Here is a 16659-nt window from a genome sequence, read left to right on the forward strand (position 1 = left end):
CTGTATCTTGATAAATCATGATTCCTGGCTTATTCCACCTTCCTGCTCCCTTCCCACCCTGCTCATGCGTTAGGAGAATGCTAAGTGGCCACGAAACACAAGACAGAGGGAGAAGGGGGTCTGGACACCCCCCCCAACAGACAAGTTCTGAGCACAAGGTACGCCCCCAGGCCGCGATGCTGAGCAGATGGCCAGGCCCTGGGTGGAGCCCCTCTGGGCGGGGAGAACACAGACAAGAAACAAGGGGACGGATAGTGACTAGGTAGCTTCCCACTCAGACAGATGCGGGAGGTCAGGTGACAAGAGAGCAAGTGACCCAGGGCCACTTAGACGGGGTGGTCACAGAAGGTTCCCTCCCAGAAATGAAGACCGTTTCTCCAGCTCCCACTGAGTGAGAAGGTTTGGGGCTGGAGGTTCACGTGATCTCAGCCGTGCACGTTTTTCAGGGTCCCCAGGTCCCGAGCACAGTCGATAAGTCCCAGGACTCAGCCCTCCTGGCTCAGAGCTGTTCCGGCGACACAGGACAGACACACGGTGGGCCCACAGAGATGGGCGTCCGGAGGGATCCACGTGCAGACAGCCAGTGCCTTTTTCCTCTGGAAGGACCACCCAGAGCGCCCACCATGCAGCCAAACGAGCAGCCACCCGCGTGCGGTGGTGAGGCCCAGGGACGCCCAGTAGAGATGCAGCATCCAGGGTCCACTGGGGGCTGGTCACGTGGGCACCTCTGCCTGGCACACACCAGAACCCCAGACCCCCCAGAGCAAGGCAGGCACTCGGCACAAGCCAGGCCGTGCATACAGTCTGGTTACAGGGAAACACGCCTGTCACTTAGGGAGCCTTTCCTGTTGGTGCAGGAACAGTGTAGAAGCTGTGTTCCCGGATACAGCCCAGCCCAACTTGCAAGCAGGCCCTTCCAAAAGTAGCAGCCCGGGGCCCCCTACGTGAATTCCTTGCAGCACAGCGTGAGAATGTCTTAGTCCAGGGCAGGCTCGTGGGTCAGTGGGGGTGGGGAGGGGAACAGTGATTGACCTGATTCAGTCGGTGTTGAGATTATCCGGAAAGAAGGATCTAATTCACGACGGAGGAAAATGGATGCTGACTAAGAACAAAACCAACAAAACCACAACAGGACTCTGACTCAGATCCCGGTAGAAGAACAGGTTTGCACCAAGGCTTCTGTGCAGCCATTGGGAAGAGCCGTGGTGATGAGACCAGCTCATTTCATAATCTGCTACGTCGCCCACGAGGGCCCCCTGCTGGCAAAGCCAGACACGCTTGGCATCATCCTTGCCGCATCCTTGGTGTGCCAGCGTCACTTGGTCGTGGGAGGAATGCCTGCTAGGGGGCTTCCTTGTGCAACCCTGAAGTCCCCCTCAAAGTCACTCTTTGACGGCAGATGGCAGGGGTCCCTTTAAGGGTGAGAGTGACAGGGAACTCGCTGCTGGGCTGGCCTTTCCTCCTTACACAGGAGGGGAGGGTGGGGGGGCAGGGGAGCAGCCAGGGCCAGTGCAGATCAGAGCACGACCTGGCAGGTGTGCTGTGCATCCCCTGGGGGCCTCCTGCCTGAGGCTGGGTCCACCCAAGGTTGAGGAAGACAAGGACCGCTTGACCGTGAGCCCCTAAGGGACTCGCCTTCTGTGCAGTGGAGTCACATCTGCAACCAGCAAGGCAGAAATCTCACAGGGACAGAATCATCCCTAGAAATCTCCTAGGAAGGGGGCATGTCATCTCCCAGGGCTGCCCCTACACAGCCAGTTTCCTTCCAGTATTGGAGCTGGGCTTTGGTGAAACACTGGATAAAGTCATTGATTTGACCTTAGTGGCCATATTTTCCAGGAAATGCATATCTTGAAACATGCAGAACATGAAGGGGTGTGCAGCTGAGGGCACTATGTGATTTTGTCTCTAATCTCACATTCACTCAGCAGAAAGGCAGGTAAAATGCCACATGCAACAAAATATTTTTCTCTAGACAACTGGATTTGTTTAAGTAAAATGTGAATATGAGGTGACTCTACTATACTCATTTCACCTTTGCTGGTGGTGTCACGCCCTGCTATTCCCAGCAGCAGTGTATCAGTCAGGATGGGCTAGGTTCAGCTGCAGTAACAAACATCCCCAAATTTCAGGGGCTTGAAACAGCACAAGTCTCGTTCTCGATCGCACTGCACATCCATCTCAGGTTGGCTCAGGGAATGGGTTCCACACTGTCTTCACTTGGGAATGCTGAGCCTCTCCCATCTGGAATGTTCCATTGCAAGGGAAGGGAAGCATAACAAATTAGACACTGGCTCAAAAAGGCTTCTGCCCCAAAGCAGGACACGTTTCTTCCACACACAGTTTGTTGGCCTGGGCGAGTCCTGTGTCGGGGTGAAACACCTCCCCTGCAGCACTGAAGCACCCTGTAGCTAGGCCACACCCTCTGCCGGCTTTCTGAGGGAGTCAATTAATTCAGTAAATATTGACTTTGCACCTGCTGTATGCCAAGCACTGGCTGCTGTGGTCATTAGGGGTCCTGGGCAGTTACCAGAGCCAGGCCACTGCGCTCTGGGATATGGCCTCCTAGCAGGGACCCCGGGTCCACTTCAGCATCAATTCTTTGTTGCAGTGATGCTCCCCCGAGGTTCTCAGTTCTCTTAATCAGCTAGGGGAGTGGGGCTTCTCTGGGGGTGACTTCTACACAGCCTTTGTGGGAGCACTTCTCACCCTGTATGTTTTTCCTGATTTGGGCTCAGCGAGTCATCTTCCTCAGTGGAGCAGTCCCTGTGATGGGGGAGCCACAGCCAGCCAGAGACTGGCTGAGACAAAGCCAGAAAGGAACATCCGCAGGCCACCAGGCAGTGAGAACGTGGGGAAGGGAAATGGTTGCTTCTGTAATTCACATCTGATCCTAAAGAAACACGCCTGACTTAATCCGACAGTCCGGGCCAGCACTGGTCAAGGTGCTCAGTTCTTCCTGCCCTGCCACGTGTCACTGGGCTGGGGCTCAGCAGCCCCATGAGGACAGGATGGGCAGATCTGCTTTGGTCCTAGTGAGTCTCAAGAATACTTTTTAGCCGTAAACCTGACCATCTGGCCACTTTGTGTATAAGTCAGGTCTCTTTCAGTCATAAGTGACAGCAAAGCCGGCCTAAACTGCTGTGAGCAAAAAGGAATTTATTTATCCCATAGAGTAGGTGAAGAGCCTAGGTTTAGCCTCGGGTACAGCTGGATTCGGAGGCTCCAGCCATGCCACCCGGATCCAGTTCCTCCCTCTCCATCTTCCAGCTCCTCCTTCTACAAGCAGTCTCCATTCTCAGATGGACTTTCCTCCTCCTGGTGGCAATGTGGCTGCAGTATCACTGAGTCTCATCTCCTCTCCATTTTAAGCCAGAGAAAAGGAGAGCCTCTTTGCCCATGACTCCCACGAAGTTCTCTTGGACCTTCCTACTTCCATCTCATGTGCAACCCCACCATCTCCACCAAACAGTTGGTGTAGCCAGGCGTGGACTCTGCCAGATGGACAGCCCAGAGCCGGGGGTTTAGATTAAGAGTGGGAGATGGGTGGGTCCCAAAATAAAGGTCCAAGACTGATGCCAAAGACAGGGAAAGACCCACAGGGAAGGCAGATGACCAGTGCACTTTGATTATTTCCTTGCTGTCTTCTTTCAAATTGCTCTGATGTTGCTGTCCAGGTCAGGAAAGCTCCGTTGGAAGCCGCACTGTGATCGGTGAATATATCCGGCCCCTCCCGCTCCCGGGTGACAAGCCAGAACCTCTGTCCGTCAAGCCCACCTTTCTGTCAAGATCTGGTGGCTCAAGATGCAGATTTGAATCCAACGTGAGTCCTGTCCTGGCTGAGGCAGCTGCCCCACTGTGCTGTGATGCGGGCTGTGGGTGTTGGCAGCCCTCCCTCTCTCTCCCCAGCCCGCCTTTCTCTTGCCTTCACCCCCGTTCATTGAGCACCTACTATGTGCCAGGACGTGAGGCCCCAGTTTACAGACGGTGGGGGGGTCCCTGCTCTCATGAGCTGAATGACCATAAGTCAACACCTGAAAGTCGGGTAACAGCAAGTGTCGTGAACCCAACAAGCCGGTGACCCGGAAGGATGAGGTGGAGGACAGGGCGGCCCTTCTTGGCCACTCGTGGTCTGTTTGTCCGTGAGAAGGGGCCCAGGGGAAGCCCGCTGGGGCTGGAGAGGAGCCGGGAGCTGGGGAGGGGGGTTGAGGCCTCAGGGAAGCTCTCAACTTTTGGTCCAAGTCCAGGGGGAAACCACTGAAGGCCCTGAGACGGGGAGTGCCATGCTGTGACCCCCAGGAGAGCCCTCTCCCCGGGTGCGGGAGCGTCAGGAGGGACCCGACAGGAGTCCCGGGGTGGGCGGGGTTCATGGTCACTCCCACCTTCCCCTGGTGCCCTTTCCTCCCTCCCCCGACCCCAAGACAGTTGTAGCTGGTGTAAGGAAACCCCTATAGGCAGCGTCCTGGTGCCCGGCAGACTCGGGCAGCGGAGAGGAGGGGCGGGTGGGGGGGGGGGTATCGGGAGGAAGCAGCCCCTGTGTCCCTTTTTCTGATCAGGATTCCCGGGGGCACCGGGCACCATCCACGTGTGAGCGCTCCCTTCCCTGCACTGAGCCCTTGAGGGCTGAGGGCACAAAGCATTACCTAAATGTGTCCTCCGAGGAGCCTGGCAGGGTCTGGGGCAGTGACATCTCAGGCCTTAAATTATGTCGGGAGATGGTCCTTACCTTGAGTCCAATCTGGGTGTGGGAAGAGGAGGTCTTTTTAAAAGTAGCTTTTAATTAATTAATCAATTTTTATTGAAGTATAGTTGATTTACAATACTGTGTTAGTGTCAGGTGTACAACATAGTGATTCAGTATTTTTGCAGATTATACTCCATTATAAGTTATTACAAGGCAATGGCTGTAGTTCCCTGTGCTATACAGTAAATCCTGTTACTTATCTATTTTATATGTAGTAGTTTGTATCTGCTAATCCCATACTCCTAACTCTTCCCCCATTTTGGTAACCACAAAATTGTTGTCTATGTCTGTGAGTCTATTTCTGTAGTGCACATACCTTCATTTCTGTTATTTTTTAGACTCCACATAGAAGTGATATCATACAGTATTGGGGGAGACAAGTTCTTTATAACTGTCCTCTGTGTGACCAAGAAGCCTGAAGGGAGGGACCCCGCCCCCATCTCTGGGTCACACCCAGGACCAAGAACCCGGGTGTGGCAGCAACTCATGGGGGTCCCACCATCTGAGGCTGAAAAGCCCAGGGGGACCGTGGAAGGGATCTCCTGCGTGTTTCCGGCATGAGATGTGAAGCCTACAGCTTCAATGACCTGCACCTCCGTTGTGTCTTTAATAGATGGATAATGAACGGAATTCCAATACCACCAAGCAGAGATACTCGGGGAAGGTCCACTTGTGTGTCGCCCGCTATAGGTAAGAGCGGTGGTCCTCTCCACATCCTCTGAGCATCCGTAAGCGCGGGCAGCCTCTGGGCAGGTGGGGTGATGGGGGTGGGAGCACTCCATGAGCTGAGGGGACCCTTCCCAGGTGCCGAGAGGAAGCGGCCAGTTCAGCCAGGCTTTGGAGGATGGCAAGGGTGTGTCTGCTCTGCTAGAAAGAGTTTGGATAGCGTGTTAGTTTCCCAGGGCTGCCATTCAAAACCGTCACCAACTGGGTGGCTTAAAAACAGCAAAAATCCATGCTCTCCCAGTTCTGGAAGGCAGAAGTGGGAAATCAAGGCGTGGGGAGGACCAGCTTTTGCTGGCTGTCAGCATCCCTGATGTCCCTCAGCCATAGAACCCCCGCTCCAATCTCTGCTTCCGTCTTCACGTGCTCTTCTTCCCTGTGGGTCTCCGTGTGTTCCCTCTTCTTTTTATAAGGACCCCTGTCTTGGATTAGGGCCCACCCTACTCCAGGATGACCCCATCTTAACTTGATCCCACCTGCAAAGACCCTATTTCCAAGTAAGGTCACCTCCACAGGGGCCAGGACCTGAACGTCTCTTTTGGGGGACACAGTTCACTCCATGAGAGGCAGCAAGCTGAAACTCAAAGAGGGGCCCCCTTGCCCAGAGCCCCCTGCTTGGTGCCTGTCCGGCATCTTCCCTGTCCGCCCAGTGCCTGGGCCACATCACGTAGCTGTTACAGCTGCAGAGCTGAGCTCTTGTTGGAGGACCTGGGTGTCTGTGTCCACCGACGTCAGCCAGGTTGGTCATGCACGGCCCTCAGATTCTTTGTGGTTACCACTGAAAACTTTGCGATGGATGAGGGTTAGCCGCCTCCCTGAAACTTCCCTGCCTGGTTATAATGCGACAGGCATTATAATGCCCAGAGTTTGCCAGGTGTGCAGACACGGATGAATCACATAGTCACCAAAAGCAGACATAGAACAGTCAGACCTCCTGTACTTTATGCTCAGTGAGGACCTGGGCTCTTGTGTTTCCAGATGCTCCAGTGACCCTTTGCCTCCTGGGTTGGCCGGGCAGAAAGGGCAGTGTTCTGGGGTCAGACGCCACTGCCCTCTTAGTGGGCGACAGGCAACCAGAGTCCCCCATAAGGGGACTGAACGGTGCACGGAGCTGTCGAGGAATCAAACCTCAGGAGCCGTCACCAAGGGTGGATGCCTCCCTCACTAGATCCTTAAAATCTCTCCACGTGGAGGAGGCAGGGTGAGCTTCCTTTTAGCCTGTCTGCGTACCTTCAGTGCCTTCTGCCTTCTCCAGTGAGAACCATTTCTAATAACTACTCTACCTGTCAGTGGATTATTTTTCGCTGATCCACTAATTTCACCAGTGCAAACCCACTTCTGACGTCCAGATACTGGAAGCCCGTGGAGTAGCCGCCCTGGGCTGGGGCGTCCTGGATGAGGATGCCAGCCAGCCCCTGAGGAGGCCCCGCCCACCCGATCTGAATGCTGGCTGCCCCCGCCTGCATCCTTCATAGGGTCCATGGGGACATCACCATATCACTGGAGAGAGCTTTGAGGACGCCAGTCCTGGGGCCCAAGAAGGAGGGCTCAGCCCCGCCCCATGTCTGGTGGGAGGACGGTTCTTCCTTTGTGTGTGTGGAGCTTGGCTGGCACAGCTGTTCAGGCAGAGCCCTCTGGGCCGGCCAGTTGGGGCCGCGGCCAGGATGCTGATCTGGCTTCCAGGTTTGTCTCCCTCGCCAGCTGGGCCCTTCCCAGCGATGAGCCTGGCCCCTCGAGGCTGCGGTGGCCACCTGCTCCCTGGGCACGCCGTCCCTCTGCTCTCCTGGGGAGATGAGACCTTATTCTGGGGAAGGTGCCCAAGAGCTGAGGCATCCAGAGGCTGGATCCACAGCCAGCGTGAAAGCAGGCAGAGAGAAAGCCTGAGTGGTCAACCGGTGTATAGCCGACACCGCGGTCCCCAGCCGCGGCCAGGGCGCTCGGTGAGCTCTGTCCCCACCCTCTGTGGGCGCTCTGGGTGTTTTCCACCTCACGCCCAGCCAAATCAAACTACATGAGAATAGTCCCAGACAGGATCGCACAGATCTCAGTTCCCCAAACACCCTGCGCATCCCTGGAGGAGTGGCTCGAAGGTAAGGGGAGTTTGGGGGTGTTTCCCCCCCGGAGCTAAACACTGTCCTTACTCAGCACCCTGCTTCGAAGTTTCCCCAAACTCGAAACAGAAGCCCTGCTCCCCGTGGCCCCGTGCCCTCCTCCCACCTCTGCTCTAGGAGGGGCCTGTGGAGCGGCCTTCGCTTCCCCATCTCTTGCCCCCTCTTCAGCCCGGTGTCCCCTCCCCCAACAGCAGGACGAGCCTCGCTGAGGCTCCAGGGGGCCCCTTTCCAGAAGTCCGGCAGGCACCCGACGCAGGCCTCCCGCACCCTTCCTTTTAAACAGCTTTACTGAGGGGTCAGTCACATAGCTTACAGTCCCCCCATTTTTTTTAAATTGGAGTGCAGTTGATTTGCAATGCTGTGTTAGTTTCTGCTGCCCAGCAAAGTGCATCTGTTGTACATATACATGTACCCGCTCTTTTTTAGAATCTTTTCCCATGTAGACCATTACAGAGTACTGAGCAGAGTTCCCTGTGCTCTGCGGTAGCTCCTTGTTAGTTCTCTATTTTATATAGTGTGTCTGTGTCCATCCCAATCTCCCAGTTCATCCCACCCCCCGACCCCCCTTGGTCAACATCCATTTGTTCTCTACGTCTGTGACTCTCTTTCTGCTTTGCCAGTAAGTTCATCTGGACCGTTTTTCTAGATTCCGCATATAAGCGATATTACACCGTATTTGTTTTCCTCTTCCTGGCTGACTTCACTCTGTATGACAGTCTCTAGATGCAACGCACAGTACGTGCCAACCTCGCCACTGTCAAGTTGAGAACATTCCTGTCCGCTCACCAAGACCCCCGTCCCTTTCAGGGGTCAGCCCATCCCCTCCATCCCCACCCCAAATAACCACTAACCTTTCAGTCGCTGTGGGTTCCCCGTTCTGGACATTTCCTTCCCGCCTTAGCATTGTGTCATCAAGGCTCACCCGCTGCAGCTCTGTCCCCTTCTATCCCCGGGTCACAGCGGACTTCAGGGAGACCGCATTTTATCCGTCCACCCCCGATGGATGTGGACTCCGTCGTTGGTGCACAGTTCCCCTCGGTGCCCACGGTTCCCTCCCCACGCTGGCCTCTTCCACCCTCTTTCTCACCAGCTGAGACTTCTGTTCCTGAGAGTGAAGCGTGGGCCTCCTGAAGGCTGGGCCCCCGTCCCGTCTTCCGGCTCCATCCTCTCCCCTTGGGCGGCCTCTTCTGCACGTGGACCACTCCAGGCTCCACCTGCAGCCACAGCCTCTCAGAGCCTATAGGCAGCGTAAGGCGCCTGGAACTGGGCCCTGGGCCTCCCGTCCCGCCGCATCCAGCCCCTGCCCAGTAATTGCACCCACATCTGCACCTCCTGAGGCCAGAAAGCTTCGAGTCCTCCGGGACCCTGCTCCCCTGCCCTCATGCCCAGGCAGCCCCCCTTCCATCTCCTCTAAGGGCAGCCCCTGCCCAGCTAGACCCCATCCACACAGCATCAGAGGGACCACTGTGGTCACATCACTCCGTAGGTGACGACTCCTTCCCGATGGCTATGAGCTCTGGAGGTTAATCCACAGTGATCTGGCCCCTCCGACCCACGGCCCCCAGCGCTCCTACCCTCACCCGTCCTTCTCCAGCAGCTGAGGGGAACCCACTCCCTTCCTCCTGGCCTTTGCACGTGCCATTCCCACTGCCAGAAACCACGTTTGGCTTCACTCCGCCCGCTGGGCTTTCACATTGTACACCCGTCTGCTTTGCTCTCCATCCTGATGCAGATGCCCCGGGAGTCACCGACTCAGCAAAACCCCCTGGATCTCTGGACTCTGAGGGACAGGGCGACGTGGTGTGGTTAGACCCACGCAGGGTGAGGGTCAGGAGGCCTTCGTTCTGCTCCCACCCACACCTCCTAGTGAGCGTGTGGCCTTGGACAAGTCCTTGCACTGCAGTTGGCCACGAGAATTGGGAAGGAGAATACTATCTTCTCTGCTCTCCTCACTGAGCGTCAGTAGGGATCAAATAAAACACACAGAGGAAGGTGCTGGGACCTCACGGGGGCTGCTGTGGCTTCACCCTTTGTGTGACAGGATGCTGAGTGACACCCTTTGTTCTTTTTGTTGACGTGTTCATCTCCCGCAATCACTGATGTCACTTTTATTTTCTTGTTGAGTCCTTTCCTGTTATTTTAAATTAATTGACCCTTTAATTAGAAAATCAAAAATTCATCTCACATGTTTTATCTGCAAGTTGGACGTGACTTTAAAAAATGTTAATTCCAATATTTTGAGGATTTGAGAAGTGGGCATTTTACAATCCTAGTGGGGAGGGGAAGATAAAATGTGCATCCATTTTTAGAACATTTTGGCTGTACCTATCCAAGACCTCTAAAATGTGCAGGACTTTGACCAAACAAATATACTACCTAGGGACTTATCTTTAGGAAGAGAGTGGGCAGGTGTGCAACATATGTTGGTAAGGATATTGGATGCAGCACTGATTATATCAGCCAAAAGTTTGAAGAAATATCAATGCCCAACATAGGAAACCGATTAAATAAAGTATGTAATCTCTTCAGTGGAGTATTGTATAGCCATTAAAAAGGATACGATAGAATATTTCATGAGGGGAAAGATAATCATGTCATATTGCAAAGTGTAAAAAGTAAGCAGGTGACTAAAGAGTATATGTCATATGATTCTACCTGTGATCAATAATATATATTGAATGATTATAGGATTAATTACTTTTTTATTTGCTTGCTGATTTGGAAGTTTATTTAAAAATATAATTTGGAGTCATTTAAATGTCATCTGATACAAAGGACTCAGTGTACATCTTGCTTCCAGAACTACCATTTAGCATGAAATCTGTGTGAGTTGAGCTACTGATGGCCTGAGTTTTCAGTGCACGGACAATCCACGAGCACCAAACCATCACGTGGGTCTAAAATGTCCTGGTGACAGCAGGGAGGAGGCCCCGAGCTCTGCAAGGGACGGGCTGGGGTCGGTCTGCATCCAGAGCATTACTGAATGGGTTTTGTTTCTCTCTCTAGTTACAACCCCTTTGACGGGCCAAATGAGAACCCGGAGGCTGAGCTGCCCCTCACGGCGGGGAAGTACCTCTACGTCTATGGAGACATGGACGAGGACGGCTTCTATGAAGGTCAGTGAGAGCATGGTGGGCAGGTGGCACACACAGGCCAGGCCAGGGCCGGGCCACCCATCACTCCAGGCCGTCCCAGCCTCTGCTCTGACCCTCCTGCCCTCCAGAGTTACGAGGTGTTTGTTCCCCTTTTGTCTGATTGAGTGGGGTTTCCTATTTTTAACCCCAAGCAGCCCTCTGACACGGGGTGGATACCTTCTCACGTTCACGTCCACAGAGCTTCCCAGGAGCTCCCGCAGACACGTGGGGCTGACAGGTGAGGGTTTCTCCTCCCCGGCTCTCTTACAGCCCAGCACCTTCTCCGAGGCAGGGCCAGGGACCCTTTCAGGGGACCTCATCTGGTTCACAGCGATCCCACTGACCTTCAGCCTCTGTTGTTAACCTAGGGTGGTCCAGCCCCGTGTCCTGCCTGACCACTTCCTGCACCTTGTGCAGTGTGAGACCAGGAAATGGGAATTCCTCTGCCCGAAACTCATAACCTTGGTCACTTTTGTAGCTAGAGGATGAACATGGGACATCCATAGGAGCTTCATAAATCCAGATTCCTCAGTTCCCTAAACTCTCCCATTGCCCTAACAGAAGCGTCTCGGTTTCCTCCTGTCCCTCTGAGCAGAAAAAATTGTTTCTTGCTAAACTAGCAGGTTTCTCTTGCGTGACCTCCTGGAGTTTCCTTGGAGCTGATGGCCACACTCCTGGCTCTTGTCTTGGGGTTGATGGGCCCCGAGATCAGGTGGCCTCCGCTGAGGTCAGCGAGTGGCAGCCCAGCCTGGGCTGTTTTTCTTAAGGTGCCAGAACCTGGGGTCATTGAAATTCTTGGTTTCCATTAGTTACTGGAAAAACAGTGGCACACCCGTGGGTAGGCCTCCTGAGAAATTTCACCAACTGTGAAAGTTTTGGTGGCAAAACTGCTTGAACTCTTAACACAAATTCACATTGCCGTCACCGATGTGCGCACCAGGGGAGAACTATGTGCCCAAGGCGGCTGCCAGGTAACGCTCGTTGGAATTCTCTAGAGTATTTGCGCCAGGCACTGTGCCCACACAGACTTTCCAGAGGCCGGATGAAAGGCAGGCGGCAGAGCTCAGCGTTCCATTGTCCACATGACAGTGGCAAGCTCACCCCTCCTCACTAGGCAGATGGTCACGGTTGCCACCTTAAGGGGTGGCTGTGGCGATAAATGAGGAAGCAGACATGGGGTCTGAGGACGGGGCCTGGTACACAGGACTTGCTGCCACTCCCCTCCTCCTCCTCCTTGACATCTCGAGACCCGCCCCCGAGCTGGGGATGGGAGGAGAATCAGAGATCCTCAGACTCAGCGGTCAGCATCCCTCTCGCCCAGGCCCGTCGCACGTCCCGTGAGGCGTGTGTGTGTCTACTGGGAGCAGACCCCACCCTTCGTTCCACGCTTCCCAGCCTCCCGGGTCCCCGGACCCCCAGTCAAGCCCTTTCTTCGACGCGCCAGGGGAAACAGCCCTTTCCCGCTGGTGTTGCGAGATCACCCAAACTGTGTCATCTCTGAAGCTCCTCTGAACGCTTCTCAGTTTTCCAGGGCTCTGCTCTCAGCAGGCTTCTGAGCCCCATGAATAAAGAGAATGCAAAGAAATGAGACCATTTCATGAAATAAAAAGTGGTCCCTGCTGTGACTGCCTGCGGCTATGAGAGCTAGTTTGGTGGCATTTTTGGGGCCACTCAGCCTCCAGGTGGTTCTGGGACCAAATTGATCGTCTCTCACCAAACGGACGCATGTCGAGAATTTCGCCAAGACAGACACACTGCTCTGCAAGGGGGGGAAATTCACCTTTTAATTCCTGTTTGTGTGATCACCTAATCAAAATCAGAGTAAGGTGTGTAATTTTTTTAGCCTCCAAACCCACGCAGTTTGCATGTTGTTTGTCCTTCTGACAAACTCTTACTGAGCACCTACTCTGTGCCAGGTGTCCCTGTAGGACTAGCAGGGAACAAATTTCCCTGTCCTCCCAGAGCTTTGTCCCCGTTGGAAGGGGGCCATTGACACACATACCCGGGTGGCTGGCCGCAGTGTGCTGGGTGCTATGGGGGAAGCCGGCCTCACTGGTGGGGTGGCAGATGGCAGGTTGCAGGGTGCTGACGCTGGGGCAGGTGTCCCGAAGAGGTGATGCTGGAGTGATTCCTGTAAAGGGCTGAGGAATCCACTGTGACCCTGCTGCTTTCCGTACAGCAGCCCCCTTGCGCAGACTCCACTGCAGGCCCTCGGGCCCCCATGGGACAGCTGGGCGGTAACCCTGTCCTCGTACCCCACAGGCGAGCTGCTGGACGGGCAGAGGGGCCTGGTGCCCTCCAACTTCGTGGATTTTGTCCAGGACGAGTCTCGACTGGCAGGCACTCTGGGGAAAGACCAGGATCAGAACTTCATCAACCACGCCAGCATCGGCTCGGAGGGGGAGCGCGTTCTGGACCTCCACTCCCCAACGCACACGGACTCCGGCCCCTCCGACCACGGGGCGGGGATGCTGGACACGAACATCGATGACATCGGAGAAGACATCGTGCCTTACCCTCGGAAAATCACCCTCATCAAGCAACTTGCCAAAAGTGTCATTGTGGGCTGGGAGCCCCCGGCGGTGCCCCCGGGCTGGGGGACTGTGGGCACCTACAACGTGCTGGTGGACGCAGAGACGCGCCTGAGCCTGGCGCTGGGTGGCAGGACCAAGGCCCTGGTGGAGAAGCTGAACATGGCAGCCTGCACCTACCGCATCTCCGTGCAGTGTGTCACCAGCCGGGGCAGCTCGGACGAGCTGCGCTGCACGCTGCTGGTGGGCAAGGACGTGGTGGTGGCCCCGTCCCACCTGCGTGTGGACAACATCACGCAGGTCTCCGCCCAGCTCTCCTGGGTGCCCACCAACAGCAACTACAGCCATGTCATCTTCCTCAACGAGCAGGAGCTGGACGTCGTCCGGGCCACCAGCTACAAGTACCAGTTCTGCAACCTTAGGCCCAACGCGGCTTACAAGGTGAAGGTCCTGGCCAAGCCCCACCAGATGCCCTGGCAGCTGCCCCTGGAGCAGAGGGAGAGGAAGGAAGCCTTCGTGGAGTTCTCCACGCTGCCGGCAGGTGAGCTGTCCTCCCGGGGTGGGGGGTCGGGTGGGGAGGTAGTCCCCAAGGGAGGGGACACCGGGATGTCACCCTGTGCAAGGGGAGGGGCGGGGGGAGCAGCAGGGGAGCCGCTGCCGACAGCCGGCGCCGTCCTGGAGCATCCTTCGATCAGCCGGGAATACACGGAATACACCCACGCACGCCTGTGTGTGTGAGAAAACTTGGATTCTGTTCAGGGGCCGTGTTGTTGGAAATATTTAATGCTTGCATCTGTAAGAGCCTCGTCCTACAGAAGACAGGAGGAAACGAGAGCACCCTGGGCAATTGGAGGGTTCCATCTTCCCGGCGTCACCCACTCCTGGACATGAGCTCACAGAGAGGAGCCATGGAGCGGGTGCCCACAGCGCTCTCAACATTGTTCTCTCTTCTCATGTCTCCTTTTGATATATATACATATACGTGTATATATCTCACACATACGGGTGAATCTGCGAAGACATGAAGTTCCATTGTGGATGCTATCTTGGGTTCCGGGCACCTGTCTGCCTCCTTCCCTGCACTCCCAGCTGTAACAGGAGGAGGAATGCACCCCTCTCCCATCCCCACACACTCTCTCCCAGGAAACTGTAAAGAGATGGGTTGAGATGGACATCCTCCCGGGTTGGCTCATCCTCCGATTTATCTAAGGGGCAGCTGCCACCGCCGTCTCCATGAGGTTCCGTCATGCTGATCTTGGCTGGGGCTCACGTACAAGGCAGCCCTTCCGAGCAAGGCAGCCGTGTGCAGGATGGGAGCCCGAATACCTGGGGAAGAGCAGCCTTCCTGGAGCAAAGAAGCTTGTGTCTGCAAAGATATGTGAGGGCATATTTTGATACCTCGAGGGCTTGTTTTAGTCCTGTGATGTTCACAGAATTCCCTCAAAATGCCTGTCTCAACAGTCTCCTCGGATTTGTCTTCTGTGATTAATTAACCCAGCTCTGCCCAACCTCATTTGTCAGCAGGTTGACAAACAATTCAGTGGTTCTCCAGGATCATTTCTACTAACTGCAGAAAGCCTTCCATCTAACCTGAGATTGGCTCTCCAATTTATGATGGATTTGCTTTTTTTTTTTTTTTTTTTTTTTTCTTTTTGCGGTATGCGGGCCTCTCACTGTTGTGGCCTCTCCCGTTGCGGAGCACAGGCTCCGGATGCGCAGGCCCAGCGGCCATGGCTCATGGGCCCAGCCGCTCCGCGGCATATGGGATCCTCCCAGACCGGGGCACGAACCCGTATCCCCTGCATCGGCAGGCGGACTCTCAACCACTGCGCCACCAGGGAGGCCCTCTGGATTTGCTTTTTATTGCATGGTGCTCTCCAGTCTTTTTGAAATCCATCATCAACTAGAGTCTGACCTACAAAGCAGCAAGGTCAGGGGCAGGCGGGACAGACATTACTTCGAGGAGGGAGCAGGTCTGACTAGGAACTAATTTATGAAGGGTCAGTTCATTCATCTTGTAAGGTGATGCTGGATTTCCTGCCTGCCTATCGGCATGTCAGTCGTGGATACTGGGAGAGTGAGGACTTGAGCTTTTCATTGGTTCCTGCCATGAAGTATTGTGATCAGTGCTGGGGGGGTGAAGAAGCCAGAGGCACCAAACCCAGAGACCCCAGGGCCTCCAAGGAGAGGCAAGAGCACGTACATTGGGGCAGCCGGGAGAGTCTTCGTGGAGAAGCTCACGTTGAGATGGAGAGGGACCAGGAGAAGATGCTGAGCCCAGGGCCTGTTCCGGTAGGTTCACACCCAGTTCCTGGCTGGCTTAGTCAGCTCGGGCTGATGTAACAAAATGCCATAAACTGAGTGGCTTAAGAACAACAGGCATTTATTTCTCACAGTCCTGGAGGCTGGAAGTCCGAGATAAGGTGTAGGCAGACTCAGTGTCTGGTGAGGCCCACTTCCTGGCTCCTAGACGGTGAAGACACTGTGTCCTCACCTGGAGGATGGGGCAAGGGAGCCCTCTGGGGCCTTGTTGATAAGGGCACGAATCCCACTCATGGGGGCTCCCCCCTCATGACCTGATCACGTCCCACAGGCCCCTCCTCCAAGTGCCGTCACCTTGGGGGTTAGGATTGCAAGATACGAATTTGGGGGGGATGCAAACATGCAGTCCACGGCAGACTAGTGCCTTTGCCTGTCCAGGCGGAGGAGGACTTTGTGGAGATGTCACGAGTGAGAGGCGTGGGGAGGGCAGCCCCTGAACCTCGTTCAGCATGAGCTCGACGTCGGGCATGTGGCTGGACCAGGTGTCCCCACGTGATGGACGTCCGTGCGATCCCCTCACCTCTGGGTCACTGGAGGGATGAGCTGGAGCTGGCAGGTCACAGCTACACAAGTCTTCCCCACCCTCAAAACCCCGGCCCTCCGCTGTCATTGCTCTTGTGGTAGAAGTGGGCACTCAGCAAACTCCCCAGCCAGTTTCAGTTCTTGACCTTCACCCTTAAGAATAATGACCCATGTGTCATGTTTGAATGGACCGTCCAGGTACCATTTAACTTCTGAAGCTGGTTGTAGGGAAGTTCAGAAGCCCCATATTGCAGTGTGTTGACGGTGGGTTGCATCAGCCTTACTCATGAGCTGCATTGAGCTGCAGGCTGGCGTTTCCAACACACAATAGCCGAGCAGCTTCCCTGGAACCTTAACTTCCTCATTTGCAAAACAAGGATGCGCTGAATTCACAGGACTGTTGTGCGGATCAAGTGATGTAACGAGTCCAAAGTGAGTAGCAGAATGAGAAGCAGCACATAGAGAATCCTCAGCAAACAGCCATTCCCCCCCGCCCCACAGAAATCCACGGGGCGGAGCAGCGTCTTGGAGGATGAAGCTCATACCTTCCTCCGGAAAGTTACACGTTCCTT

At 55.1% G+C, this 16659-nt stretch overlaps 1 protein-coding gene across 1 annotated transcript in view; it reads left to right on the plus strand.

Annotated features, from left to right (window-relative positions):
- RIMBP2 (RIMS binding protein 2) overlaps positions 1 to 16659 on the plus strand; it is a 97282-nt gene that overhangs the window by 57005 nt on the left and 23618 nt on the right. Inside the window, exons 6-9 of the mRNA XM_081252900.1 lie at positions 3678 to 3823; positions 5358 to 5434; positions 10585 to 10694; positions 12975 to 13784. Coding sequence (XP_081109026.1) covers positions 3678 to 3823; positions 5358 to 5434; positions 10585 to 10694; positions 12975 to 13784 — 1143 coding nt within the window. The remainder of the gene's footprint in view (positions 1 to 3677; positions 3824 to 5357; positions 5435 to 10584; positions 10695 to 12974; positions 13785 to 16659) is intronic.

Source organism: Mesoplodon bidens (assembly GCF_964165515.1).
Source record: "Mesoplodon bidens genome assembly, chromosome: 13".
Classification (NCBI taxonomy): Eukaryota; Metazoa; Chordata; class Mammalia; order Artiodactyla; family Ziphiidae; genus Mesoplodon; species Mesoplodon bidens.